Source organism: Trichosurus vulpecula, chromosome 8 (genome assembly GCF_011100635.1).
Source record: "Trichosurus vulpecula isolate mTriVul1 chromosome 8, mTriVul1.pri, whole genome shotgun sequence".
NCBI lineage: Eukaryota > Metazoa > Chordata > Mammalia > Diprotodontia > Phalangeridae > Trichosurus > Trichosurus vulpecula.
In genome coordinates, this window is record NC_050580.1 from 153,474,212 (window position 1) to 153,501,973 (window position 27,762).

The 27,762-nt window shown below is 35.5% G+C and overlaps 1 protein-coding gene across 2 annotated transcripts in view; it reads left to right on the forward strand.

The window, feature by feature from the left end:
• The window catches only part of PIAS1 (protein inhibitor of activated STAT 1), a 152,325-nt gene that overhangs the window by 95,237 nt on the left and 29,326 nt on the right, over nt 1-27,762 (forward strand). For both annotated transcript variants that reach the window (XM_036734769.1, XM_036734770.1), the window contains exons 5-7: nt 1,356-1,446; nt 1,977-2,111; nt 13,287-13,392. In XM_036734769.1, the coding sequence (XP_036590664.1) occupies nt 1,356-1,446; nt 1,977-2,111; nt 13,287-13,392 (332 nt within the window). The remainder of the gene's footprint in view (nt 1-1,355; nt 1,447-1,976; nt 2,112-13,286; nt 13,393-27,762) is intronic.

The window sequence follows — 27,762 nt, forward strand, 5'->3', positions numbered from 1 at the left end:
CATCTTGCTATGGTTTTGATTTTTTGTTTTTGCCTAATTTAATAAAGTTTGAGTTGTCTCCTTAGGGAAGAGTCATCTAGATCGTCTTGGCAGTGAAATTACTATACTTTCATCTGTCAAGGGATTTATTTTCCATATTTTACATTTGTTTAAGTGATGGGTTATATACAATGTAATTAACTAGTTGAACTCAAGTTGAGTAGTTTCCAATCCACTTTATTTTTATAGTGTTAAGAGTTGATCCGATGGTATATAAGTAAATATATAGAGAAGATCATACATTTATTGACTTTTTTTTTGATGTTTCAGGGCTTGCTTTTAGAAGACTTCTTAAGATGTTGAGGGGAGGTTATTTGTGATGAAAATGGTCGAATGGATTCAGTATTAAGTGTCACAGGGCAAGGGAAAAAATGAAAGAAAGATATCTCATTTAAAAAAAAAAACTTGTTAGTTCCATAATGTGCTATGAATGTTTGGTAATGATGGAATGACTGGCAAGTTTGTGTTGTAGTTAGAGAAGTGGTAGCTTATAATAGATTGAAAAGAGTAAACCTCATAATTCACTTCTTAAATTTACATAACAGAGTAGAATTAGAGTTTATCCATTATGTAGCTATACTTCCTTTTTTTCCCCCAGAGGATTATGTACATAGTTCAGAGGTAAAGGGTTTCTGAAATGTTTTGTTTTGATTTAAATATGAATGCAGTAGAAGTAATGTTATTATATAGCTGCTTAATTATACTTTGTAATATAGAACAGCTTCCACTGCCAGTTTTTTAAATAACTGAAACTACTTTGAGAATCACTGTAAAAACTATTCTCTCAGATCTCTCATTTTTTTTTTCTACCAAGATCTTTATTGGCTTAGGAAACTGGAAACTCGGGAATATTATACTTCTGCCCTCTAAGACTAAAGCAGAGTTTTGGGAGGAAAAAACACTGCTATAATCAGTTCTCAGGAGGCAGCTGAGAATATGACCCTCACATACAGGATTTGGTTGTTCAGAAGGGTTATTAGAGCTACAGCTTATAGAAGTACTTTCTACACAGGCCACACATTTGTGTATAAAGTATTTCCCTTAAGAAATTAATGGTTTAGGATGATGAGAATTGTTGTGAAGATAACCATATAGATTCTTAGTAATGTCACTGAAGCTAATGGGCATGCAATTATTTTAAAAGCTTTTTTTCCATGAGCGACAGGTGTTGAAAAATCATAATAAATACTTAATATTCTTAGCCAAATTACTGGGTCATCAACATATTGTGAAAACTTCTAAGTTACCTATTGAACAGAAATCTTAATAAAGTTAGAATTTTGAAAGATGATTAAATCTGTTCTTATGTTTTTTAGGTTTTGTTTATCAGAAACCAGTTGTCCACAAGAAGATCATTTCCCACCTAATCTTTGTGTGAAAGTTAATGGGAAACCTTGTAGCCTTCCAGTAAGTCCAGAATTCTTAAATTGTGTTGTCAGCTTATCTGTCAAAGCGTAACCATCATGAATTTAATCAATAGTATGATCTAATTATGAACTTTTTTGACTGAGTCAGCAATTGAAACATTTGCATAGACTGTATACACATAGATAACACATTTAACATTAGCTGTTATAAGGCAGGGACTAGAGGAAAACATTAAAGAGACAGGGGCCATGATCAAGGATTTCAGGTTAGGTTGAATAAAATGTACCCGAGGACTTCTTTTTATGAATGTGTGGATTCATATTAATGTGTTTGTGAGAGAACGAGATTAAAGGAAAGAAAACTGTTTCGTGTAGTTTTAAAAAATTATCTCAGTTCTTTTGAAACTCTGGTACATGGTATCTTCTCATTCTTTAACTCTTACTGATTTCTTTGAAATGTAGTCAGTAATACTTTCTTGCAGGCTTGACATACCAAGCCTTTAGTCTTAAGAAAAAAAAGCATAAAATTATGGGAAAGAATGAATAGAAATTTTAAACTTTTATTCTCAGGGCTATCTTCCACCTACCAAAAATGGTGTGGAACCAAAGCGACCCAGCCGACCAATTAATATCACCTCACTTGTCCGATTGTCCACAACTGTACCAAACACCATTGTTGTTTCCTGGACTGCAGAAATTGGAAGAGTAAGTAACTTTTGGTTTTATCAAATTTGCATATAATAAAAAAGGACTCGTTGGTATGTCTGAGTTCATCTCTGAGCAATAGGAGCACATGTTTATATGGTGCTTTAAAGTTTACAAAGCACTTTCCTAATAACTTTCAGAAGTAGTAGCTAGTACAAGTACAGGTCCTAGTATAAGCATTATTATCCTTGTTTTTTTAAACGAGAAAACTAAGGTTCAAAAGGTTCACACAACTAGCAAATGTCAGAGCCAGTCACTAATCATCTCTTAATTGCTAAATCCTGTGGTCTTTTTTCAGTCATTATTCTTCTTGACTTCTCTGAAGCATATGACACCTTTTCCTCCTTGATACTTTCTCCTCTCCGGGATTTCATGGCACTGTACCCTTTTGGCCCTCTTCATACTTTTGTTACAACTCCTCTGTCTCCTTTGCTAGATCATTATCCTTATCCTGCCCCTCTAAATGTATGTAGCCCTGAAGACTCTCTCCTGGACCATCTTCTCTCCAAATTCTCACACTTGGAGACCTCATCAGCTCCAGTAAGTTCAAGTTATTATCTCTGTGCAGATGATTTCCAGTTATATATATTTAGCCTTAGTCTCACACCTGAGCTCCATTCCCTCATCACCAGCTGCCTATTTCAGCATAGATAACCTGTAGAGATTTCAAACTTAACATGTGCAAAATAGAACTACTCACCTTTCCCCCAAATCCCACCCCTTTTCCAGAGGTCTGAGTCATCATCCTTGACTCTTTATCCTCCTTCACTCACTGCTGATAATCCATTTAGTTCCCACGTCTTATCAATACCCAGTCTAACTTTCATCACTACATATACGTCCACTATCCTGATTCACACTCTCATCATCTGTTAACCTCTTGCAGCGAGCTCCTAATCAGTCTCCCTGCCACAAGCTTCTCCCATCCACACACAGCTGCCAAAATGATTTCTCTAAAGTATAGATCTGACCATATCACTACCTTGCTCCAGGGGCTCCGTCTTCTTTCTTCTGGGTTCAAATATAAACTTCTCTGAAAACATTGAAAACCTTTCAGAATCCAAATCCTACCCACCTGGCTCTTCTGCATATACTTTTACAGGCGAGCCAAACTGACCTTCTTGCTCTTCTTCCACAAGATGTTCTATTACCCATACCTCCTTACCTGAGGCTTTTTCCTGTTCATCCCAGTTTCTAATATAACTTGCCCATGAAATTGCTTTGAATTTACTTTGTCCATATTTTCTACATATTTTCATATGTATACTGTTTCCTTACTAGAATGTAAGCTCCTTGAATACAGGAATTATTTCATTTTTATTTTTTATCCCTAACACCATGCCTGACACATAGTAGATGCTTAATAAAAAGCTTGGCTAATTACTTGATTAGTTAATTAATTGATTAATTACTACCTTACCTGAGGTCAGTCAACAAAAATCTATTAAGCACCTGTTCTGTGCTAGGCATTGGAAATAGACTAAGAACTATGCGTATAGGGAGGCAATAACATCGATCTACAATCAAAAGCAAATAGCATATGGAATAGGGATACGTGAGAAGCTTTCCCAATAAATACAAAAATGAAGCAAAGACGACCATTATCCCCATAATTATTTGATATAGTTCTGGAAACACTAATAGTAGTGAAGAAATTAAAGGCAAAAAAAAGATAGATAAAAGGGAGATAGAGTTATCCCTATTCACTGATGACACGAAAGTTAGAGAATCAGCAGAGATACTAATTGAGACAATAATTTCAGCAAAGTTGCAAGTTACGAAATAAACTGTGAAAAATCAACAGCATTTTTGTAATAACAGTACCTAGTAATAAAATATAAGAAGCAATAATAAAAAAAAGGAAATATCCCATTCCAAAAACTATGAAATATCTCAAATATTTGTGGATCCATTTGCCAAAGCAAACAAAATACTTCTATAAATTAAATTTAAAAGTATCACTTAAAGAAGTAAAAAACAATTTAAATACCTAGAAGAATATTCAGTGCATGTTGCTAGTTTATGGCATTATAATAAAAATAACAAAGTTAATTTATAGTTTTAAAGCTTTACCAATCAAATTATCAAAGGAATGCAGAACTCAAAAAATAATACCAGAAAATCATTTGGAAAAATAAAAAGTTTAGACTATCAAGAGAAATAATGAAGAGAGTTAGTGACAAAGGGGGAATAGCACTTCTAGTTCTCATGCTGAATGATGAAGCACTAGTCATCAAAACGTCTTGTTAACGAAGGAGAAAGATCAACAGAACAGAGAATCAGAAACAGTGGAATACAGTAACATGATGCTCAATAAACCAAAAAACATACAGTACTGAGGAGAACTATTTCAGTAAAACACACGCACAAGGAGGAAGGCAAGGCAATTGAGGTTAAGTGACTTGCCCAAGCTCACACAGCTAGTAAGTGTGTCACATGTCTAAGGCCGGATTTGAACTCAGGTCCTCCTGACTCCAGGGCCAGTGCTCTACTCACTGTGCCACCTAGCTGTCCCAGTAGACAACCTTCTCAAGATTAGCCAGGAAAATTGGGAGAGATAAAGGACTATAATTAGAGATGGTTGGGTCAAGTAAGAGTTTTTTGAAGATGGGAGAGACATGAGCATGTTTATAAGCAGTAGGGAAGCAGACATTTGACACGCTAGCTGTGTGACCTTGGGCAAGTCACTTAGCCCCAATTGCCACCTTCCTCCTTCCAAAAAAAGAAACAGAAAGGATTTTGAAAAGTAAGAGAAGTAGAGGAAAAATTGGAAAATCATGAAAAAACGAGTCGACAGCTTGCTAAAGGAGACCCAAAAAAAATACTGAAGAAAATAATACCTTAAAAAATAGATTAGACTAAATGGCAAAAGAAGTCCAAAAAGCCAATGAAAAGAATGCCTTAAAAGGCAGAATTGGCCAAATAGAAAAGGAGGTCCAAAAGCTCACTGAAGAAAATAATTCCTTAAAAATTAAAATGGAGCAAGTAGAAGCTAATGATTCTATGAGAAATCAAGATAAACAAATCAATAAAAAAAATCAAAAATCAAAATCAAAACAATCAAAAAAAATCAATAAAACAAAACCAAAAGAATGAAAAAAATACAAGACAATGTGAAATATCTCTTTGGAAAAACAACTGACCTGGAAAATGGATCCAGGAGAGATAATTTAAAAATTATTGAACTACCTGAAAGCCATGATCCAAAAAAAAGAGCCTAGACATCATCTTTCAAGAAATTATCAAGGAAAATTGTCCTGATATTTTAGAACCAGAGGGTAAAACAGAAATTGAAAGAATCCACTGATCACCTTATGAAAGAGATCCCAAAAAGAAATCTCCTAGGAATATTATAGCCAAATGCCAGAGTTCCCGAATCAAGAAGAAAATATTGCAAGCAGACAGAAAGAAACAGTTCAAGTATTATGGAAACACAATCAGGATAACACAAGATTTAGCAGCTTCTACACTAAGGGATTGTGGGGCTTGGAATATGATATTCCAGATGTCAAAGGAACTAGGATTAAAACCAAGAATTATCTACCCAGCAAAACTGAGTGTAATCAATGAAGGGGAAAATTGACTTTCAGTGATGTAGAGGAATTTTATGTATTCTTGAGAAGCCAGAGCTGAATAGAAAAATTGACTTTCAAATACAAGACTCAAGAGAAGCATGAAAAGGTAAACAGGAAAGAGAAATCATAAGGGACTTATTAATGTTGAGCTGTTTACATTTCTACATGGAAAGATGATATTTGTAACTCATGAGACCTTTCTCAGTGTTAGGATAGTTGGAGGGAATATATATATATATAGACAAAAGGCACAGGGTGAATTGAATATGAAGGGGTGATCTCTAAAAAATAAAATTAAGAGGTGAGAGTGGAATGTACTGGGAGAAAGGGAGAGGTAGAATGGGGTAAATGATCTCACATGAAAGAGGCAAGAAAAAGCCTGTACAATGTGGGGGAAGAGGGAGGTGAGAGGGAATGAGTGAACCTTACTCTTGTTGAATTTGGCTTAAGGAGGGAATAACATACACATCAATTGGGTATGGAAATCTCGCTTGCCCTACAGGAAAGTAGGAGGGAAGGAGATAACGGGGTGGGGGGAGGGGAGTGATAGAAGAGAAGGCAGATGGGGGAGGCGGTAATCAGAAGCAAACACTGTTGAGAAGGGATAGGGTCAAAGGAGAGAATAGAATAAATGGGGCAAAGGGGCAGGATAGGATGGAGGGAAATATAGTCTTTCACAACATGACTATTATGGAAGTGTTTTGCGTGACTACACATGTACACCCTATATCAAATTGCTTGCCTTATCAATGAGGGTGGGTGGGTGGGCAGGGAGGAAGGGAAGAGAATTTGGAACTCAAAGTTTCAAAAAACGAATGTTAAAAATTGTTTCTATACACAACTGGGAAATAAGATAAAGAGGCAATGAGGTATAGAAATCTAGCCTACCCTGCAGGAAAATAGAAGGGCAAGGGGATAAGAGAAAGGGCAGAGGTTAAAAAAAAAAAAGGGGAGGGCAGATTGGGGGAAGAGGTAATCAGAATGCACGCTGTCATGGGGTGGGGAGAAGGGAGGGATGGGGAGAAAATTTGGAACTCAAAATCTTGTGGAAGTGACTATTGAAAACTAAAATAAATAAATTTGGGAAAACCCTACCATATTAAAAAATGCTCCAAATGACAAATAAAAAGAGAAATGCAAATCAAAAAAAACCTTGAGATTTCACTTCTCACCCTGCAGATTGGCAAAGATAACGAAAAATAGGAATAACCAATGTTGGAGGGATTATGGAAAGAAAGGCACAATAGTGCATTGTTGTTGGAACTATTAATTAATGTAGTCATTTTGGAAAGCAGTTTGGAATTATGGAAATAAAATTACTAAAATATCTATGCTCTTTAACCCAGAGATTCTACTACTAGGTTTATTCCCCAAGGAAGCCATTGATTAAAAAAAAAAAAATTCCCATAAATACCAAATTAGTTATAGCAAGTCATTTTGCAAAAGCAGAGAATTAGAAACAAAGTAGATGCCCATCAATTAAGGAATGGCTAAACATGGTTTTATATTATATTTACATTTATATGCAATGGAATATTACTGTGCTACAAGAAATGACAAATACGATAAATATTAAGAAACATGGAAATATTTACATGAACTGATCCCATACCTGGAACTCTCTCCTCCTCCAGTCAGACTGCTGACCTCCCTGGCTTCCTTTAAAGTTCCCACTAAAATCCCACCTTCTTTAGAAAATCTTCCTCAAACCCTCCTAATTTCAGTCCCTTCCCTTTCTTAATTATTTCCTATTTATCCTTTATAACTGGTGTGTACATAATTGTTAGCATGTTGTCTCCCCCATTAGATGTAAGCTCTTAGAACAGAGGTTACCTTTTTTGCTGCTCTTTGTATCCCCAGTGCTTAAAGGCACAATGCCTAGACCATAATAGGGGCTTAATAAATGTTTACTGATTGATTGGTAGTAAATAGTCAAGAAAACAATTTACACAGAATTATAAAAAATAGCATAGCTCCACAGAAAAAAATATCAGAAAACACCCACCTCCATCCCACTTTCATAGAAATAGGAGGTCTACGAGTATGGCACACTGTACCTTTTTCAGACTTTTTTTGATGTGATTAATTTTTCTGATTTTTTCTTTCCTTTTCTTTAAAATATTTGTTATGTGGATCGACTCACTGGAATGGGGAGGGCAAAGATACTATGTAAAAGATATTTTGATTATAAAAACAAAGTATAAGTAAAAATATATTTTAAAGATATATTTTATACAGAAAAAAGCATAAAGAGAATAAATGCAAAGGCAGTAGAATTTGATGGGACCAGAAAAGGCTTTATGTAGAAGGGATTTTATGAGGTGAAGGTAAAAAGAGTGTTCATTTTAGGCCTAAGGGATAGCAAATGCAAAAATGTGGAGACAAGAAATGGAATACTATGAGAAAACTATTTTGACTGAATTATATATAGTCAGGTGTCAGAGAATACTGAGAATGACCATGACCAAAGAAGTTGTCTTAAACTTATGGAGAAATATCCTTCACCCCATTCTCAGCGTCCAATACCAAAAACATTGCTTTTTGGTCTGAGTCCACCATCATGCATACCCTCTTAGTGAGACTTGGAGATTCCACTAGTAAAACAGAATTATAAAATTTCAGAGCTGGAAGTAACCTTAATGATTGTCTAGTCTAACCCATATTTAAAAAAAAAAACCCTCTACAACATAACCAACAAGTAATCAACAAGCCTTTACTTAAAAATCTCTAATAAGGGGTAACCCATTACCTCCTGAAATAGCCCATTCCACATCAAGAAAGCGCTATTTTCATTACTTCAAGCCTAGCATCTCAATTCCTTCATCTGATCCTCATGGCATGAACTTGAGGTCCTTCACCATCCTGGTTGCCCTTGTGAATGCTATTCACCTTACCAGTATCTTTCATAAAATGTGGTTCCTTAAAACTGAAACACAGTACTCCAGATATGGTTTAATCGATAAGAAGTACAACAGAAATAGCACTTCCACATTTCTGAAAGCTGTATCTCTAATTGCAGCCCAATTGGTTTTTTCGTTGCCATATCACACTATTAATCCATGTTAAATTTGCCCCTCATGAGAAAAGCCTTATGTTTTTCCTCCTTTGGTAGTTTCCTAATGGCTAGGCCAATGTTTATATGATCTATAGGACTTTATAAACCCTATTGAAAAATATTCAGCAATTTTTTCTCTTGAGGTGAAACTTTGATTTATCTTATAGTTATTTCCAACTTCTAAAATAGATAACTTGTTTTTAGGACTAAATTCAATTTTAATTTGGAGTTATAAATATCTAAATCCTCATTTATTTCATTGAACGGGTAGATACACCAGTAAAGTTAGTCTTCCAATGAAGATACATAAATTTCATGTTTCTCTTTCTAGTTGTAGTGTTTTGAATTACTTGGGTTTCATCATTGCCTTCATGTAATTATTTTATAATAGCTTCCTCATGGAGAGGTTTAGGATAGTTCGATTTACTTTTTTGTTTAGTTTTCATTAACTATGAAGAAAAAAGCTATTGATCTTGAATATGGGGAATATTATTTTTATTGGCTTTTAGCTATTCTAGAGAGACTCATCATCCTTTGATTATGATTTTTATGTGAATTTTTATTTTTGTGGCCTTAGTCTTATGAGAACACAAGAAATGTCAGTATTTTGTGTGTCCTTTACCTTATTTCTATGGAAGTCAGAAAATCTGTTTCCAATTTGGTTTTTACTTTGAAATTTGCCCTTGGTTAACTGAAATTATAAAGTAGTCACTTAAATATTCATGAATTGTTTTACAAAGAGATCTTAGTCACTTGTTGAAGCACATAATATCAAAATTAATTTATCACAAAGCATATTGTCATTTCATGGATGAAATAAATAGTTTGTTTTTTCCTTTATGATCTTGATACAATGTATACGGCTTTAAATATCAGACATGATTCTGAGGAATTATAAATCAAATTCTTTTAAATGAAACCATATTTTAAGTGTACTGGAAGAACTTTAATAGTGAATTCTTTAGTGAAACTAAGACACTTTTGGTAGTAAGTCAGCACTCCCTAATTTATCTGTTTTATCATTTTGGAATTTTGTACATTTGATCATTTAAAGGGGCACACTGATAGGATTTAGAGTTAGACAGAACCTATCAATAAAACCTACTGCCTTCATTTTACAAATGAAGAAATTTAAGGTTCAGAGTGGTAAAGTGATTTTTTTTTAATGGATGTACATTTTGTTTTGATAAAACATACAAACACCTCCCTCCCCACCAAAGTGCATTTCCCCAACACTGGTTGAACAAAACTATCTAAAGAGTAATTGTTAATGCATGTGACTTTCCACTTGGATAGTTTGTTGCTTTTTAACAGAAGGATATGTGCCCTAAGTTTAATAGCTTGGTACCAGCATTGGCTGTCATACATGACTTGAGGTGTGTTAACCATTTGATATTTTTTTTTCATTTTTATTGATACTTATGTATATTTTTGGAGGGTTCTGCTTTTTTTTTACGACATCATTATATCTTCCTATGTTTCTCTGAATTCTTTGTATTAATTGTTTTCCATGATACGCAACAGTATTCCATTCCATTCATATACCATAATCTAATTGTTCTCCAATTATTGAGTACACATAACTTATTTCCGGTCTTTTGTTTTGTTTTTTGCTATTACAAATAGTGCTACTATGAATATTTTTGCACATATGGGTTTCTTATTGCTATCAAAATCCTCCCTGGCTATAAAACTAGTCTTGGAATATCTGGGTCAACAGATATGAAGAATTAGTCGCTTTTATTCTGTAATTCCAAATTGCACCACCATCTCTCCTCCCAGGCACCCCAATTTAAAAGCTTAGAATTTTCTTATACTCTTCCTTCTTCTTTATCCAATCAGTTCAATTCAGGAGACCTTTAGTCTATTATTGTATGTTGTTGTCTTATCAGTTCCAACTTTAACAAATAATTGTTTAATTGGACTTTTTCCTCAGTGTCTCTGAAATGCAAATGTGCATTTTCAAATGTGGAAAGGAGAATAAAATAATAATTCACATTTATGTTCTAAGTTTCACAACATAATGAGGTAGGTAATTTAAGTCTATAATAGCCTTGTTATAGGTGAGGCTACTGAAATCAGAAGGTAAATGATTTGCCCAGGGTGATATAGCTAGGAAGTATTGGAGCTGAGAAACAAACTTGGGTCTTTCTACTCCAACATCATTGCTTTTTCCATTGCTTAAGTGAAGGTGGGGCCCTTCCAGTTAATAAAAACACTTTACCCCACCTTGAAAGATTCTTAGAGCTTTGAAGTCAAAGATTATTTATTTCATGGAAGGTAGTTTATTTGGGGTAAGAGTATCTTCATTGAAGACCAATTGGCTTCAAAATGTCCCTTGTTCATAGTATACTAGGTTCTTTGGAGAGATTTTTATTTCTTTTTAATTTTTATTTGTTTTTACATCACCATATTCATTTCCAACTGTTATCACTTTTCTCACCCACCCAGGGAACCTTCTGTTTCTACCAGATTTTTTTTAAGGTCATAACCAATGAAAACATTAGTGAATTTGATGACACATATAATGTTCTCTTACCTATCCAGTGAAAGAACAGAGTGCATTTTATCTTCTCTAGAGCCAGTTTCGGTCATTAAAGTTCTAATAATGAAGAACAGACTGTGAACATAAAGAGCATGTTCCAAAAATCAATATAAATAAATATGATGTTCTAAATACCGTATTAAGTCACTAGTTTGGGGCATATTTAATAGGGAATCAAGGATCAGTAATATGATTTTTCCTCTTAATAAAGATGTCACAGTTTTATATTATTTTGTGGGTAGGTGAACTAAACCCTGTTAGTGGAGAAATAAAAATTAGGTTCATACTATGGATATGAATGGCATTTTATTAATACATAGCATTTGTTTCCCACTTCACTGCAGTTACATGTCACAACTAGATAAAGCATACCTTTTTACTGAATGTGTAATTGTGGTTTCTATTTCATCTGTTTTTAAAGATTTATGTAAAAGTTGCCTTGAGCAAGTTCCTAACTGTAGATTCAAACTGTCAATAAATATTTTTATAGTGTTAATTAGCATTTCTTTATCTTTTGTCATAGTTGAAGCACTTAAAAACATAGTTAAGATGAATGCCAAAAGAAGCTTTTGTAATTGTATGTTAGATTTTGTGTGTATGTGTTTGTGTGTGTTCACATACCCAAACTGGAAGAAATTTTAAGGAAACTTTCCTTGTGATTCACAAATTGTGAAATCTAGTCGTTGAAGTTAATATACTTGAATATTTTGGCTTATCGTATACATGATATATGTATACAGTTATTTTTTTCATATATATAGATTTACTATTTTTTTTAACTAAAAGAAAATTATCATTCAGAAGAATATCTACACTTTAACTTTGAGGAGCAGCTTTTTGTAGTAGAAAGAGCATTATATTTGGAGTTAGAGTGCTTGAGTTCAAATGTAAGTTCTTCCACTTCCTAGCAACCCATGTGACATTTTTCCTTTCACTTAAGTTGTCTGGGCTTCGTTTTCCTCATGTGTAAACTTCCTGGTTAGGTTAGATCACTGGGGTCCTTCCAGAGCTAAATCCGTGAACAATCTATTAACAGAAAGATCATTTTCAAAATTGTGCATGTATTTTTCAAGAAAGATCTTAAGATGATTTCTGGTCCTAGAATTATTGTTAAACAAGTTGTATGACCTTGGGCAAGTCTCTTAACCTCTCTGTATCTTAACCTACTATTATATATGTTATAAAAATTTCAACCCTGTTTTATAGGACTTTTCTGAGGTGCAAATATACATGAGTACTTTGAAAACTGTTGAGTTTTCTTCCCTTTCTTGATATTTACTTTTGTCAAGAATACAGATAAGTCAAGTCAACTGCCAGCTCCTCTTTAGCCTTTCTTTAGCATCTAGTACCACATCGAAAGTTCTGTCTCTCCCTCTTCAGAAAGCTGTACTTCCTTACTAGTACCCTAGCCTTCTTTTCTTGCAATTAACCTACTAAACTTTTTCCAGTCTGACTTGGCTTGTTAGTTTACTATTTTCTTTGTTCCTTTTTCCTATATCCACCTCTGCATTCCCTGTGCTAGTATTGGATATGTCCACATTCATCCACCAAACTAAGCATCCTCTCCTATTTCATATCCCTTCTTAAATCTTCTTTGCTTGAAGAACTTTCCATTTGTAATTAATTCAAACAAGTTTTCTTCCTAAGAGCATAGAGAACTGGTTGGAAGCTGAAAAGGTAGGTTTGAGGGAAAAGAAACCAATCTCTAATTTTATAACATCTTTTTCAACTATATCTGTTACCTAAGAAAAATTTGTATATTGCAATTCTTTTCTCATACTGGCCTGTTTTCATTTGAAGGTAGCAGGGAACCATTTCATAGAGATGCTTTCAACTAATTAGCTTTAATTTTTAAAGAAAACATGCGTAGTGCAGATAGCCAGGCAGAGAATTTGACTGGTAACTTGTATTTTTAAATATGCATTTATGAAAAATGTATCTGTGGAAGCCTTTATTTTTGATCTAATTTCTCTGATTACTGCATATTGTGTGTTTTTCAGAACTATTCTATGGCAGTATATCTTGTAAAACAGTTGTCCTCTACAGTTCTCCTTCAGAGGTTACGAGCAAAGGGAATAAGGAACCCGGATCATTCTAGAGCTTTAAGTATGTATTATGCATTCTCTTTCATGAAGATGGAATATTGTAAACATGAGCGTTAGAGTGGTGTCATATTTTTAACTAACAGAATTTGTGTTTGACATGATTAGATTGTTATCCTTCAATTCTCAAATGATTTATCATTTTAACAGTGTGAGTACTCATTTGACACAGATATATGTGTCCTTCCTTAGCAGATGGTTGCGTAAGTTACTATGGCCAGCCTTCTGGTGATAAACCTCCTTGAAAAGAGCTAGTTTGGTGCTTCGTAGCAGTATGTTACCAGGTCTACACTTGAAATCTTTCTGCTTTGGTATAGGATCTGCCAGAACTTGTATTGTGCTAGCATAGCTTTCAAGAGCCTTAGGTAATCTCCATACCATGAAGAGGAATCAGAGTAGAGCTTTACTGGAGCATTGCTCTTTTGAGTACCTAAAACCATTTATTCCACTTATCTTCCATCAGAGAATGAAACAAAATATCCAAGAAGTTTTTTTTTTGTTTCAGTCATTTACTTAAGTTAAAATGGACATCATATTACATAGTCCATGAACACTAAAAAAAGATGTTATTGCCAAAATGTACCATAAAATAGGCATTTTAAGAATACCAGGAAGGAGAGACAGTGGCATAATGGACAGAGTGTTAACCCCCAAGGCAGGAAGGTTAAGGTTCAAGGCCTGCCTCTGACACATACTGGCTTTGTGACCCCCAAACAAGTCTGTCAATCTCTTGGTGGTCTGGGCAGCCATCTTTCTTAAAGCTATAAGTTGTGAAGGGCCAGTCTGCATTGGTAGAGGAAATTCCTCTATACCAATGAAATCACAGTTCTCATCCACAAATAAGTAAATACTAAGAAGAAAGGAAATTGGGGCTCTTTTGAGTTGAAGGGATGTTCTGGAGGAAAGCATGTAGTTAGGGGTATATGAAAGCAGTCATGCAGGTAGTAAAAAAGAATATGGCTTAGCAACTAAGGTTAAGTGTGTCACTGTGTTAAAACCTGCTATCTCTTTGAAATAATTACAATAATCGTAGAAATGCATTGTTGAGGAATTCTAAAAATGAGACATCCCTTTCAAAATGAAAACAGCAAAATAGAAGTAACAGATAAGAGTAGCAAAGAAGTGTCATACTTAGATCTAAATTGTCTTTACAAAAGACCATGTAGAACAGAGGTTCTTAGCCTATGTTTGTGTCACAGATTCATTTTGATGAAGCCTGTGGACCTCTATTCAGAGTGTTTTAAAATACATAAAATAATAGTGGATTACAGAGAAAACCAATTTTATTAAAATTGGGTCATTAAAATATGAAAAGGTCCAAGGTAATAGACCATTACTGTGAGCTAAGCACTCTTTAAGGTGGAACAATGGGTGCAAGGATTGACTGATAGCAGTTGGACTAGATGGCTTCTAAGGGTTTTTCCAACTTTTAAGATTTGATCATGAATCCTCCTTTATCCAAAGGGCAGCAAAAATTTGTTACTCATCTAGGGAATATAGGAAATTTCTTACAGATTTAGGTATCAATAATTTTGATAGGTTTGGTTGTTTTCTTGATTTGGGCAGAATAAAAATACATTAACTCCTAAAGACTAAAACTATGTCTAGTGAAAAAGGAGCCTTTTTAAATTTTTGATGCAGTAGTTGATCTGAAAAATACTTTTGACAACTAGGATAATTTCTTGGCCAATATATGTAGATACTACCTTTGGAAGGTGGAACCTAAATTTCAAAGTTGAATGAAATTTGCTCAATGCATATTGTCTTGTGCGTGTGGTTTGAAAAAAAAAATTAAGGTTAAAATTTGGGGGGGAATATCCAACTTCATAGCCTGGACTAGATCACTCCCTTATTCATAAAATTTCTGTGGTTTCTCATTGCCCACAAGTATAAATAAACTCCTTAGCTTAGCATTCAAGGCATTCCCCAGTCCTTCTTCAACCTAGTTTCACAGCCTTATTTCACACTGTTCCTCTTTATGCATTCTGTGGTCAAGCCAGACTAGACTACTAGCTATTTCTTGCTACCATCCTGCTCTTTCTACTACATACATTTATATGGGCTATCTCATTCCCCCACACATCCCTTCCAAAAATGGATTTCCTCCATTTTATTTTCTCATTGAAATTTTTCTCTTTCTTAGGTGTCAGTGTCCTTTCTCATTTTCTTCTCTCCTTTCCCCCAAATAGAAGTGATTCCTCCCTACCCAAATCTTCTGTTTTCCTTTTTAATCTTCACTATGCTCTTAATATATTCTAATTTATATTATAGTTGTATGTGTGTCTTATTCCAAACAAGTATAAATAAGCACAAAACCTGTTTCACCTTTGTATCCATAGATTCACATTCTATATATAGAAGGTGCTTAATAAATGTTTTTTAAATTGTACTATAAATGCATCAGGAACATTTAAGTGCTCACATGTATGAAGAGCTTATTGAAAAAACCTTCAGGAAAGCTTCTTGATTTAACTTGATATATTGAATTTGAGGTGGTGGTAGTAATGCCTATAAACTGAGCTGTTAGGTCACTTAGCTGCAATGTTTAAAGGTGCTGCCAAGCAAGGGGCTAGCAGCAAGCAGTGATGGTATACTAAGTCTCCCTATATTCTCACTATCATAAAGAGGAGGTAGGGGAAGAGTGAGGCAATGATGGGAGAGAGTAGTAAAGCACATTGCAAACTTCACAGAGCACTATGAATATCAGTTGTTGGTTCATTGTTTGGAGAAAGGTGGTAGAAATTGGGGGACAGAGATATAAATGGTGATTACCCACAGGTTATCCCATTAAGAACTCACTTTGATGACTACTGGCATAAACATCGTGGAGACGAGTTAATAAGCTAGTGGTCATTTAGGAGGAAAAATTAAGGCAACAGGGCAGGCTTTCCCTCTACCTCCTTATACAACACATCTTTAAATCAGAGTTTTATCTAGTTATGCTGGAATAGATTACCCCGTTGTGTTGAGGGAGTATTCATTTTCAGGAATCATTCTCTTAAGATGTAAGTGCACATACAATTGTGTTGAAAGTCTATCTGATATGGACACTTGAGCTTGTTTTTAGCTAATACCTTAATTTTTTTAGCTAGCAACTAACCAGGAACTAATTGACAGATAGCCAAAGACAAGAATCAGAAACAAGATAGCCACCTGGGCCAGGGTAGAGGAATAGAGAGAGTGGCAGATCCAGAAAGGAATCTAGGGGCCATGATAGAGGGTGCTGATGAGGGTCACCAAAAACAAAACTTGCCTACCATACAACTTTGTCTAAAGGTGACCCTGATTGTGCCCCTTGAGATCAGCATAGATTGCCACTTTTGCCATCCTCTGATGCAGCAAATCAGTGTTATAAATAAGTGAACTCAAGTAGGAAAATGAGTACCAAAAAAATAGAAAACTGCCTGTGTGTAAGCAAGCATTTATTAAGTGACTACTATATGCAAAGCCCTGAGCCAGGTTCTGAGAATACAGAAACAAAAATGAGATAGACCCTGCCCGCAGAGCCTACACTCCTTTGGGTAGGGGTGGGGAATGACATATACAGAGATAAGTAAGTACAAAATATTATCCAAGGTAATCTCAGGGATCGTGGGGGAAACACCAACAACTGAGGGTATCAGGATTGTCTTAAGATGAGGAAGGGAGAGCATTCTAGGCATTGGGAGGAGGATAAGCATTTATATAATGGTTCCACTGTGCTAAGCACTTTTACAAATAGGGGACATCCTGTGAGATATGAGAAAGACAAAGGCAGAGCTGAGTGACGGAATATAGTTAGTATGTCATTTTGGCTGGAGTGTAGAATGCATGAGAGGAAGTAATAAGCTGGACATAGATTATTAAGGGCTTTAAATGCTCAACAAAGATGTTCATATTTTATCCTACAACAGAGGATTGTTTTTTTTTTCCTAGAAGCATTAGGAAGCTACCAAAGTTCCTTGAGCAGGAGAATGATATGGTTAGACCTGTACGTTAAGATCATTTTGACAGCTATGTGGAGAATATGTTAGAGAGACACTTGAGACAACGAAACCGGTTAGGAACCTGTTACAGTAGTCCAAGGGAGAAGTGATAAGAGCTTCAGCTAGGGTGATGGCCATGTGAGGAGAGAGAATGTGATGCCAGAGATACTGTGGAGATAGAATCAACAAGATGTGGGGTGTGTGGCAGAGTGAGAACTGAATAATGACTGAGATTGAGAAATTGGTGGTAACCTTGACAAATAGCAGTAATTTAGAATGAGAAGTATTTTGCGGGGAAGGAAGGGATGAGTTTTGTTTTAGATTACTATGAAACATTCAGAGAGAGATGTCTAATCAGTAGTTGTGAGACTGAAGTTCAGGAGAGATAAGGATTAGATATATAGATTTGGGAGCTTTCTGTATAGGTGATCATTGAACACATAGGACCTGATGAGATCATTGCAAGAAGAGAGAAGAGCGCCTAATACAAGAGGGTGGGGTGGGGTGGGATATGGCAGGCAGTTCGGCAAAGAAGACTGAGAAGGAGCAGTCAAGCAGGTAAAACCAGAAGACAGTTTCCCATGGAAGGAGAGTTTCCAGGATGGAGGGGGTGATCAACAGTGTCAAATGCTTCAGATATGAGGGAGAAGGGTTAAGGGTGAAGAAAAGGCAACTGGATTAGCAGTTAAGAAATGTTAGTAATTTTGTGAAGACCAAATTCAATAGTATAATGGTGTGAGACGACAAGGGATTGAGGAATGGGAAGCAAGGAGTTAGGTAACTTTTTCTAGAGATTTAGTTATCAAAGTAGGAGAGATAGTAAAATAACCTGAGGACATAAGAGATTTGAGGGAAGAGTTTTTTAAGGATGGGTGAAATCTGGATATATTTACAAACAGCAGGAAAGGAGCCAGTGGATAATGAGACATTTAAAAGAAAGAGAGGATGATTGAAGAGGTAAGCTGCCAGCAAAGATAGGAGATAGATCAGGGCATACATAGAGCCGTTGGCCTTGCAAAAAGGACCACTTTTGAGACAGGAGCAAAGGAAAAGAGAATAGGGGAGTGAGTGGGGGTGATTTTGAGAGATTTTGAAGAGAAAGAATTTGTAACTTTTCACAGCATGGCATGTAAGTACTCTGTAGAATGAGAGTAAGGGTTAATAGGTGACCTGAAGAGAGAAGAGCAGGTTTGCAGCAGATGCTGAAGGGAAATGGGACAGTGAATCAGTTAAGAGGGATTGCTTTGCAGTGGTGAGGGCACAGTTGAAAAGAACGTAATTTTGAAAATATTCTTCACATGATTAGCACCAGAGGATAATTGATTTAGACCTAGAAGGGACATGAGCAGCAATCTAATCCCCAATCCTCTCATTTTACAAATGAAACCAAGTCTTAGAAAGGTAGGTAATTTGCCCCAAATCCCAAAATAGTAATAGGAAGGGTTTAAACTTAGGTCCTCTTATTCTAAAGTCTTTTCATTGTGCTAAAACAGAGGTCATTCTTAATAAGCTAGCTTGTTGTATAATCAGAACTTTGTTTGGGTGGTAAGTCTGTAAAGCTAATTCTGAGAGTCCATTGCAGAAAAGAGCTCTTAATACAGAAATACAGATTTGGAATCCATCGGTGGCGTTATTTGCTCCTCAGTTCAACTGAAACAAAGCTGGGTTTAAATTAAGATTCTATAGCTTTAAATTGGCGGGGGGGAGGGAAGGTGCTGTATATTATTCAAACACTGTATTCAAAATTCTAGAAGACATTACTTTCTAGCTTTCATTAGCAAAAATTTCATCTTCATCCTAATGTAAACTGCAAGGAAATTACAGTTATGGGAGAAACCAGGAAGTGAAGGTATTCTTTATCTTCTCTGTCTTTATTAGAACATATTTAGAAGGAACCCTTGAGAATTATTTTATTTGCACTCAGCATTTAATTGTTCAGTGGTAAATTGAGACTTGGTGCAAGCACATGAAAGATGAGAATTCCTATCATTTTTCAGAATTTTTAATCTCATCTTTTAAAATAGCTAGATATGAATTTCCTAAAGTCTCTTCCATTTCTGCATCTAAAGCAGAACTATGCACAGTCATTTTCATCTACTATTTGCTGAGTTGCCGGCTGTCCATTTTCGCTGTTTGCTATTAATGGACAAGACTATTTTTTTTTTTATCATGTATTATTCTGTTCCACTTGTACGTCCAACACCACCTCAAGGAATAGTGAAAAGGTGACTTTGGAATTAGGGTGTTTTCTCCAACAAACCACTGTTAGTTCTTGTCAAATAGTAAGCAATTCTCCTTCTCTTTGAAAATGTTGATGCTTCAGTTTACATTTATTTTATGTATTATAAACAGTGTTACAGGGAGGGCAACAGTGAATAGTCAGCCATTTGAATTGTACTAATTTATAATACTTTAAGCAGAAAAACAAACTTTCATTAGTATTATCTTTAAGGAAAGGTTTCGATAAGTCAATATCATAAACCAGATTATATTTGGTTCATAAGAGAAACTTTAAGCAACTTCTTTGGATCATTTTGTTGATGAGATAAGAATTAACTTTTAACAAATTTAGTCATCATATGTAATAGAAAGTAATGATAGCATTTCTAGCAAATATAAAAAATTTAGCTGTGTGTGTAAACCTGTAGAGCAAATAGAGGTATATAAAGCCCTTTACATTTGACCATAGAACCATAGAACTGTGCTACTTTTTAACTACTCCCTAATTTAAATGTTTTATTAGTATTAGCAAGAGGCTGTCAGTTTGGAGAGGTAATGTTTGCCCCTGTTTTGGTGTATACTAGAAGCAGCTCATAGAAAGCCCAGGACTGGGCATCATATTCTAATTTGAGATCTACTGCGGGCTATGTGATTTTGGGCAAATCACTTCCTTCATTAGACCTCAGTTTCTTCATCTGTGAACTGCACAATGATCTCTGGGGTCCTTTCCAGATAAAAATTTTTGAGGATCTAAATTAGTCAGACAAAGAAAGAGAATTAGACTTTTTTAAAAAGATAAGGGATGGAAAAAAAAAAGAGATGGTACATATGACAACTGTGATTATCTAGATTAATATTACGACAAATGAGAAATTTACCATAAGTAAAATCCCACTAAAATGGTTTTAAAATAAAAATGGTTATATGATAAGATCATAAAGTAGCTTCCCATTTGTCTTAGAAATTGTCATAGAGATGGAGAGGAAAACTAGATATATATAGGCTTCCATTCATCCCAGGTTTAGGGAAGGCAGTCTTAAAAGGTTCAGAGAAATTAGGATCCTGTGAGCTAAAATTCTGCAGGGAAACTCGGTACAGGAGAAATTTAAAACTCAAGAATAGAATTCTCAAAGCCAGAAAGAAGATAATTCCAATAAAAAGAGATCATCTAAAGATGCACAAGCAAGTTATTGTGCACCTTAGACCTTTTTAAAAGATAAAAGAAGCAAAGGTAGAGAGTGGTGGTGCGGGAGACTGAATATAGAGACATGCCAATAAAAAATAGATAAAATTTTTTTAAAACTAGGCTAGCAAAGAAAACTGAGCATACCAAAAAGGGGTTGGTTTGTTTGTTTGTTTGTTTTCGGTTATGTTGGAGAAAAGTAGAGGAGTCAGCAGCCAAATAGAATTACTCTTGGTTTGGTTGGGTGAGAAATAACTGATATGAGAGAGAGAAGGCAGAGATACCCAACTCTTCATTTTGCTTATTTTCTCTGCAAAGGAGAATGGTCTTTGAACTAGAGAAGAGCATATGTCCCACTTTTCCCAAAAGGAAAGAGGGTGGAGTCCCCCAATTATAGTGAATTTAACTTCAGTTCAGTGGCTTGGGGAAAGGTATAGATGGCATGTTTATCAAACTTGTAAATGATACAAAGATAAGAGGAATAGCTAAGTGAGAATTAGAATCCAAAAGATAAAATTTAGTAGATATAAGTATGACATTTTATGCTTGGGTTAAAAAAATCATAAATATAACATGGGAGACATGTGACTGGGTGGTAGTTAGTCTGAAAGGGGCCTTGGGATTTTAGTAGACTATAAACTCAGTAAAAGCAAAGAGTGTGCTATGTCAGCAGAAAAGCTACATTAAGAGAAGTATGGTGTTCAAGACTAGGGAGGTGATAATCTTTGCCTTGTTCATGTCTAACCTAGGGTATTCAGTTTGAAGTGCATGAAGAAGGCAACCTGGATAGCCAGAAGAGGTTGTTGGATTTAACAATTAAGACATCATTTGTAATCTTTTAGAGAGCAGTTTCAGAGTGGTGGTGTCAGAAGCCATATTCCATGACCAAGAAACAAATGGATGCTACATGGAGGCAATAAATCTAGACAACTTTTTCTGGAACTTCCACATATAAGGAAAAACATTGACAGGATGGATAACATCCAGAGGAAGACAGAGTAGTATGGTGAAGGTCCTTGAGCCATATGGGAATCACTTGAGGGAATTGGAGATGTTTGCCTGGAAAAGAGAAGACATGATAAGTGGTCTTCAAGTTATTTTTAAGGGTTGTCATATAGAAGAGGGATTAAGACATATCTGTGTGAAGACAAGACTAGTTGCTGTGGATGCAGGTTGCAAAGAGTCAGATTACAGAACTATTCAAAGGTAGATTTCTTCAAACAAAAGTTGGATGAACACTTGCCCAGTATCTTTTATAGAAAGGATTGTTGTGTAGGTACAGTTTGGACTAGATAGCTTCTGAGAGCTTTTCTGAAGTGGAATTGCTGAGGAAAATGTCAAGCCCTCCATAACAGCTTATGTGCTTTGAGCAATATTCATTGCAACCAAGAAAATTGTGTACTCCCTTGGAAGCTATTGTAATAGAATTTGACCTCTGTCATTCCTGTTTATTTCTTCTACCTTGGATTTTAATGCCTTTTTGCCAAAGAACATGAAATCCCTTTATATAGCTTATTTCATTTATGTTCAGAGCTTCCTTGCAATTAAAGTTATAATTTTCCTCTTTTGGTACCGTAGGGTTTTTGTTTTGAATTAAAAATGTCAATTAAAACTTTAGAAATATTTGAATGTAAAATAGTTGCATTTTATTTTAAAATTTTAATTCTATCCTAAGCCAAAAGCTTACACATATTAAATTCCTGTTGTGATATATAGTTAAAATTTTTATTATAAAATTTATTAAGTAATAAGACAGCATTCTTTTAAATCTGTTCTCTCATGTTCTTCTCCTACCTGTCTGCTTCTTCTCAATCTTCTTTGATGGATTTTTATATCATGTCCAGTCACTGTGGGTATACTTTAAGGCCAGGGGTGGGGAATCTGCGGCCACAAGGCCATATTTGGCCCTCCAAGTCCTCAAGTACAGCCCTTTGACTGGATCCAAGCTTCACAGAACAAATCCCCTTACTAACAACCAGGCCCTCTTCTCTTTTTTCTCTGTACTCTTTTTCTTAGAGATTTCATCAGTTCCCAAGGATTCAGCTACTTTTCTGAAGGTGATTCCCTAGACTGGGCCTGCACAGCATAAGGCCAGCAGGCCATATATTAGGCAAGCCTGCCCTAGTCTATATAACATATCCAAAAATCTTAATGCAGTTTTAATGAATTAAAGCTTTATGTAGGTGAGTGGAGCCAAGATGATGGAGTAAAGGCAGGAACTCACCTGAGCTCTCCCAAATCCCTCTCCAAACAACTCCAAAATAACACCTCAAAATGAATGTTGGAGTGGCAGAACCAACAAAAGGATGGGTGAAACAATTTTCTAGCCCAAGGCAACTTAAAAAGATCTCTTTAACTGGAGGGAGAGTGGGGTGCAGTCCACTGTAGACCATACCCCAGCAAGCCAGCAGTAGGTCATGGGGGGCAACTAAATGGGCAGTGATGGTAAGGGGGAGGGTCAGGCAACTGTTCAGGAGATTATTGGGAATGCTTTGCTGGTACTGAATAATACAGACCTGTTGCATTGCTCATACTCTGTTCTGGGTTGCAGGCCCAGGGTGAGGAGGAGTACTAGCACACTAGAGCTTTCAGCTGCAGGGATATAGGAGCCCTTGTTACAGTTCTAGGGCAAAGAAGAGTGTTTGTAGTCACTCACAGACCAGAGCACAGGCCAAGAGGGCAGTGACTACACCTCTTCTTAAATCATACTACCTTGGAAGAAATAAAAACTTACAGGACACCCCCCCCACCCCGAACTAGCTCTGAAAAAAGCAGGACAAAAGCCTGAAACTTGGGATAGTGCACCCCTCCACCTTGGGGTCAGAGCCCAACTTGAACATAAAGTTAAAAGTAAAGAAGTAGGCTGGAAATATGATCACTAGGAAAAAAAAAAGAATCTGACTATAGAAGGTTACAGTGGTGACAAAGAAGATCTTTTTAAAAGATAAAAGAAGCAAAGGCAGAGAGTAGTGGTGCGGGAGACTGAATAGAGAGACATGCCAATAAAAAATAGATAAATTTTTTTTAAAACTAGGCTAGCAAAGAAAACTGAGCAAAATCAAAACAGCTACATCCAAAGCCTCAAAGAAAAGTGTGAATTGGTCTTAGCCCCCCCCCCCCCCCCCCCCCGCCCAGGAATTTTTGGAAGAACTCCAAAAGGGTTTTAAAAATCAAATAAGAGAGATAGAGGAAAAATTGGGAAAATAAATGAGTGATGCAAGAAAATCATAAAATAAAGAGTCAACAGCGTGGTAAAGAAGGCACAAAAAAATACTGAAGAAAATAACACCTTAAAAAATAGAATAGACCAGATGGTAAAAAGAGGCACAAAAACCTACTGAAAAGAACAACACCTTAAAAAGCAAAATTGACCAAATGGAAAAAAATGTACAAAAATTCACTGAAGAAAAGAATTCTTTAAAAAGCAGAATTGGCCAAATGGAAAAGGAGATACAAAAGCTTACTGAAGAAAATCATTCCTTAAAAATTAGAACTGGGATAGTGGAAGTGAATGACTCCATTAGACATCAAGAAACAACAAAACAAAATCCAAAAAATGAAAAAAAATAGAAAAACATATTAAATAGCTCATTGGAAAAACAACTGACCTGGAAAATACATCAAGGAGAGATAGTTTAAGAATTATTTGATTGCCTGAAAGCCATGATCCAGAAAAAGAGCCTAGTTACCATCTTTCAAGGCATTATCAAGGAAAACTGTCTTGATAGCCAAGAACCAGAGGGTAGAATAGAAATTAAAAGAATCTACCAATCACCTCCTAAAAGAGATCCCCAAGGAATATTGTAGCCAAATTCCAGAACTCCCAGGTCAAGGAGCAAATTTTGCAAGCAGCCAGAAAGAAACAATTCAAGTATTGTGGAACCCACAATGAAGATAACAAAATGTAGTAACTTCTATAGTAAAGGATCTAAGGGCTTGGAATATAAAATTCCAGAGGGCAGAGAAGCTAGGATTACAATCAAGAATCATCTACCCAGCAAAATTGAGTATAATCTTTCAGGGGAAAGTTCAACCATTCCTCAATTAATAGACACCCCTCAATTTCCAATTCTTTTGCCATTACAAAAAGAGCTGCTCTAAATATCTTTGCATATGTAGGTCCCTCTGCTTTTTCTTTTAAATCTCTTTGAGGTATAGACCAAGTAGTGGCATTGTATATAGTATGTAGTATATGCAGTATATGATTGTGATGGAATACTATTGTGCTACAAGAAATGATGAGCGGGGCAGCTAGATGGCGCAGTGAGTAGAGTCAGGAGGACCTGAGTTCAAATCCTGCCTCAGACATTTAACACAGTTGCTAGCTGAGTGACCTTGGGCAAGTTACTTAACCCCAGTTGCCCTACCTTCCCCCCTCCAAAAAGAAGTGGCGAGCAAGATGGTTTCAGAAAAGCCTGGAAAGACTTACATGAACTGGTGCAAAGTGAATTGAGCAGAATCAGGAGAATATCATACACAATAACAGCAATATCGTACAATGATCAACTGTGAGTGACTTAGCTACTCTCAATAATACGATGATCCAAGACAGTTTTGAAGGACTCGTGATGAAAAATGCTATCCATCGACAGTATGAATGCAGATCAAACAAACTTTTTTTTAACTTTCTTTTTCTGTTTTTTTTTTAATCTGTGTTTTCTTTCACAACATGGCTAGTATGGAAATAGGTTTTGCATGACTGCACATGTATAACTTGTATCAAATTGCTTGCCTTCTCATTGAGAGGGGAGGGGATGTAGGGATGAAGAGAATTTGGGACTCAAAAATTTTAAAAATGTTAAAAGTTGTTTTTATATTTAATTGGGAAAAAATTTAAGTATTTCAAAAAAAGTTATGAATTATTTGTATAATATAATATGTGTTACATGTAATGATAATGTATAACATAGTATTATACATGTTATTATAATAGATAACATTAAGGCTTTAAACTAAACTAAGACTTCTGGGACATCCATTATTTGCAGCTCTAAATCTCTCCAGTCATGCTGGATACGTTTCAGTCCACATGTCCCAAAGGCATCTCCACCATATCTCTCACATAGTCTCTTTCTTTTCACTTAGCTATGAGGTCTTACCACTTTCCACCTAATTGAACTCCCATCCTCAAGGCTCTCCCCACTTCAGGCCATCACCTACATAGCTGCCAAAATGATTTTCCTACAATGTCAGACTGACCATATCACCCCTATTCAATGAACTACGATGAGTCCTTATTACCTCTAGGGTCAAATATAAACTCCTTTGTAGCATTAAAGTTCTTCACAACATTGATCTCTTTCCAGTCTATTGGGAATTGTTCCCACTTATTATTACCACTCACTTTCTACAGTCCATCTACACTGGCATCCTTGACATTCTTCACATACAATGTTCCATCCCCTATCTCTGGGCCTTAGAATTGATTGTTCCTTATTTCTGGAATGGTCAACTTCCTTCTCTTTGCTTCTTAGTGTCCTTCAAGACTGCTAAAGCACTGGTCCCTTAAGGAGGCCTTTCCTGTCTCTCCTCCCCACCTGCTAGTGTCTTCCTTTGTAAAGAAATTTTCCTATTTTTGTGCTGTATTTTTATCCTAACTTCTATTTCATAAGAAAGATTGCAGAGAACAACTAATGAATTAATAAGTTATGACCCTCTTTAAGCACCGATTGTGAAAAGTTACCTTATTAATTAGTTACCTCAAGAGTTATATAATCTCCTTACAAGAAAGTATTAGTTTGAGATTGGCCTTCTGGAAGTTGAGGTCCAATGATATTTAGACACTCTGGTAACAAATCCAACAAATAGTACTGTATTAACCTGCACGTTTAAAAATTAAAAATCAAGGCTGAAAAAAAAATTGACTAGTCATCACCAGATTTTTAATATAAACTATTGACTTTTATCTAAATTATTGTTGTAATTTGCCTATGGACACTATTGTCTTTAAGGAAAGACCATAAGGTGGTAGGACTTGAGCTGACTTTGAAGGAAGCCAGGTTTCTTAAGCGGTAGAGATGAGGAGCTAGTGCATTCCAGGCTTGGCACAGATAGATGGTTCAAAAGCAAAGAGATGGAGGAAGAAATGTCATTTGTTAGGAACAGCAAGAAAACCAGTTTGGCTGTACTATAGAGTGTATGCAAAAGAGTATAATATGATATGTATGATATGTATGATAAGAATAGAAAGATTGGTTGGAGCCATATTGTAAAAGGCTTTAAATGCCAAAGAAAGGAGTTTGTATTGACGCCTAATAGGGAACCACTGGATTTTATTCAACAAGGGAGTGATATGATCCTTTGCTTTAAGGAATGTCTGAGTTATAAGGGATCTCAAAAGCATCCTAGTTCAACTTTTAAAAAGAGGCACCTCTACCTAAGCCCTTAATTGGTGGTCTTCTAGCTTTTGCTTGAAAACTTCTAAAGTGGGAGTAGAACTGAGGCAAAAGATTTTCTTCCTTTTATTTAATTTGTAGGTCATAAGTTATTTCAACATCTTTTTATTTGAGATGTTCATCTTAAGAGAGATGTAATCTTAAAACATTATTTTAAACTGCTTAATTATATCACAAAAGTGAAGAAACTGGAACAAAGGTAAAGTGATTTGTCTGCTGTCACTCAGACATTTGTAACTAAATACAGTTTGGTTCAAGTTTTTTAAATAATTAAAGCTTTTGCATTATTTTATAATGTGAAATTGGAGTAACTTTTTTATACAATAATTTCATCACAAATTTCTTACTTAGATGTCACTAAAGGGATTTTTGTCATGGTATCTTATAGTCACCATTAATATCTGGAATTATAATAAAAAAGGAATCTATCTTTAGTTTGGCATATTACCTACCGTAGAAATTCCTTTTTTTGTGTTGCTGCATTGTAATTTTTGGTTCCCCAGGGTAAAAATTAGGAAACCTCACAGGAATTGTAGTCAGACTATAATACACAAATGTTTTCCTTTTTTTTTTATCATGTGACTTGTAGGCCATATAATTATTTCTTTTCA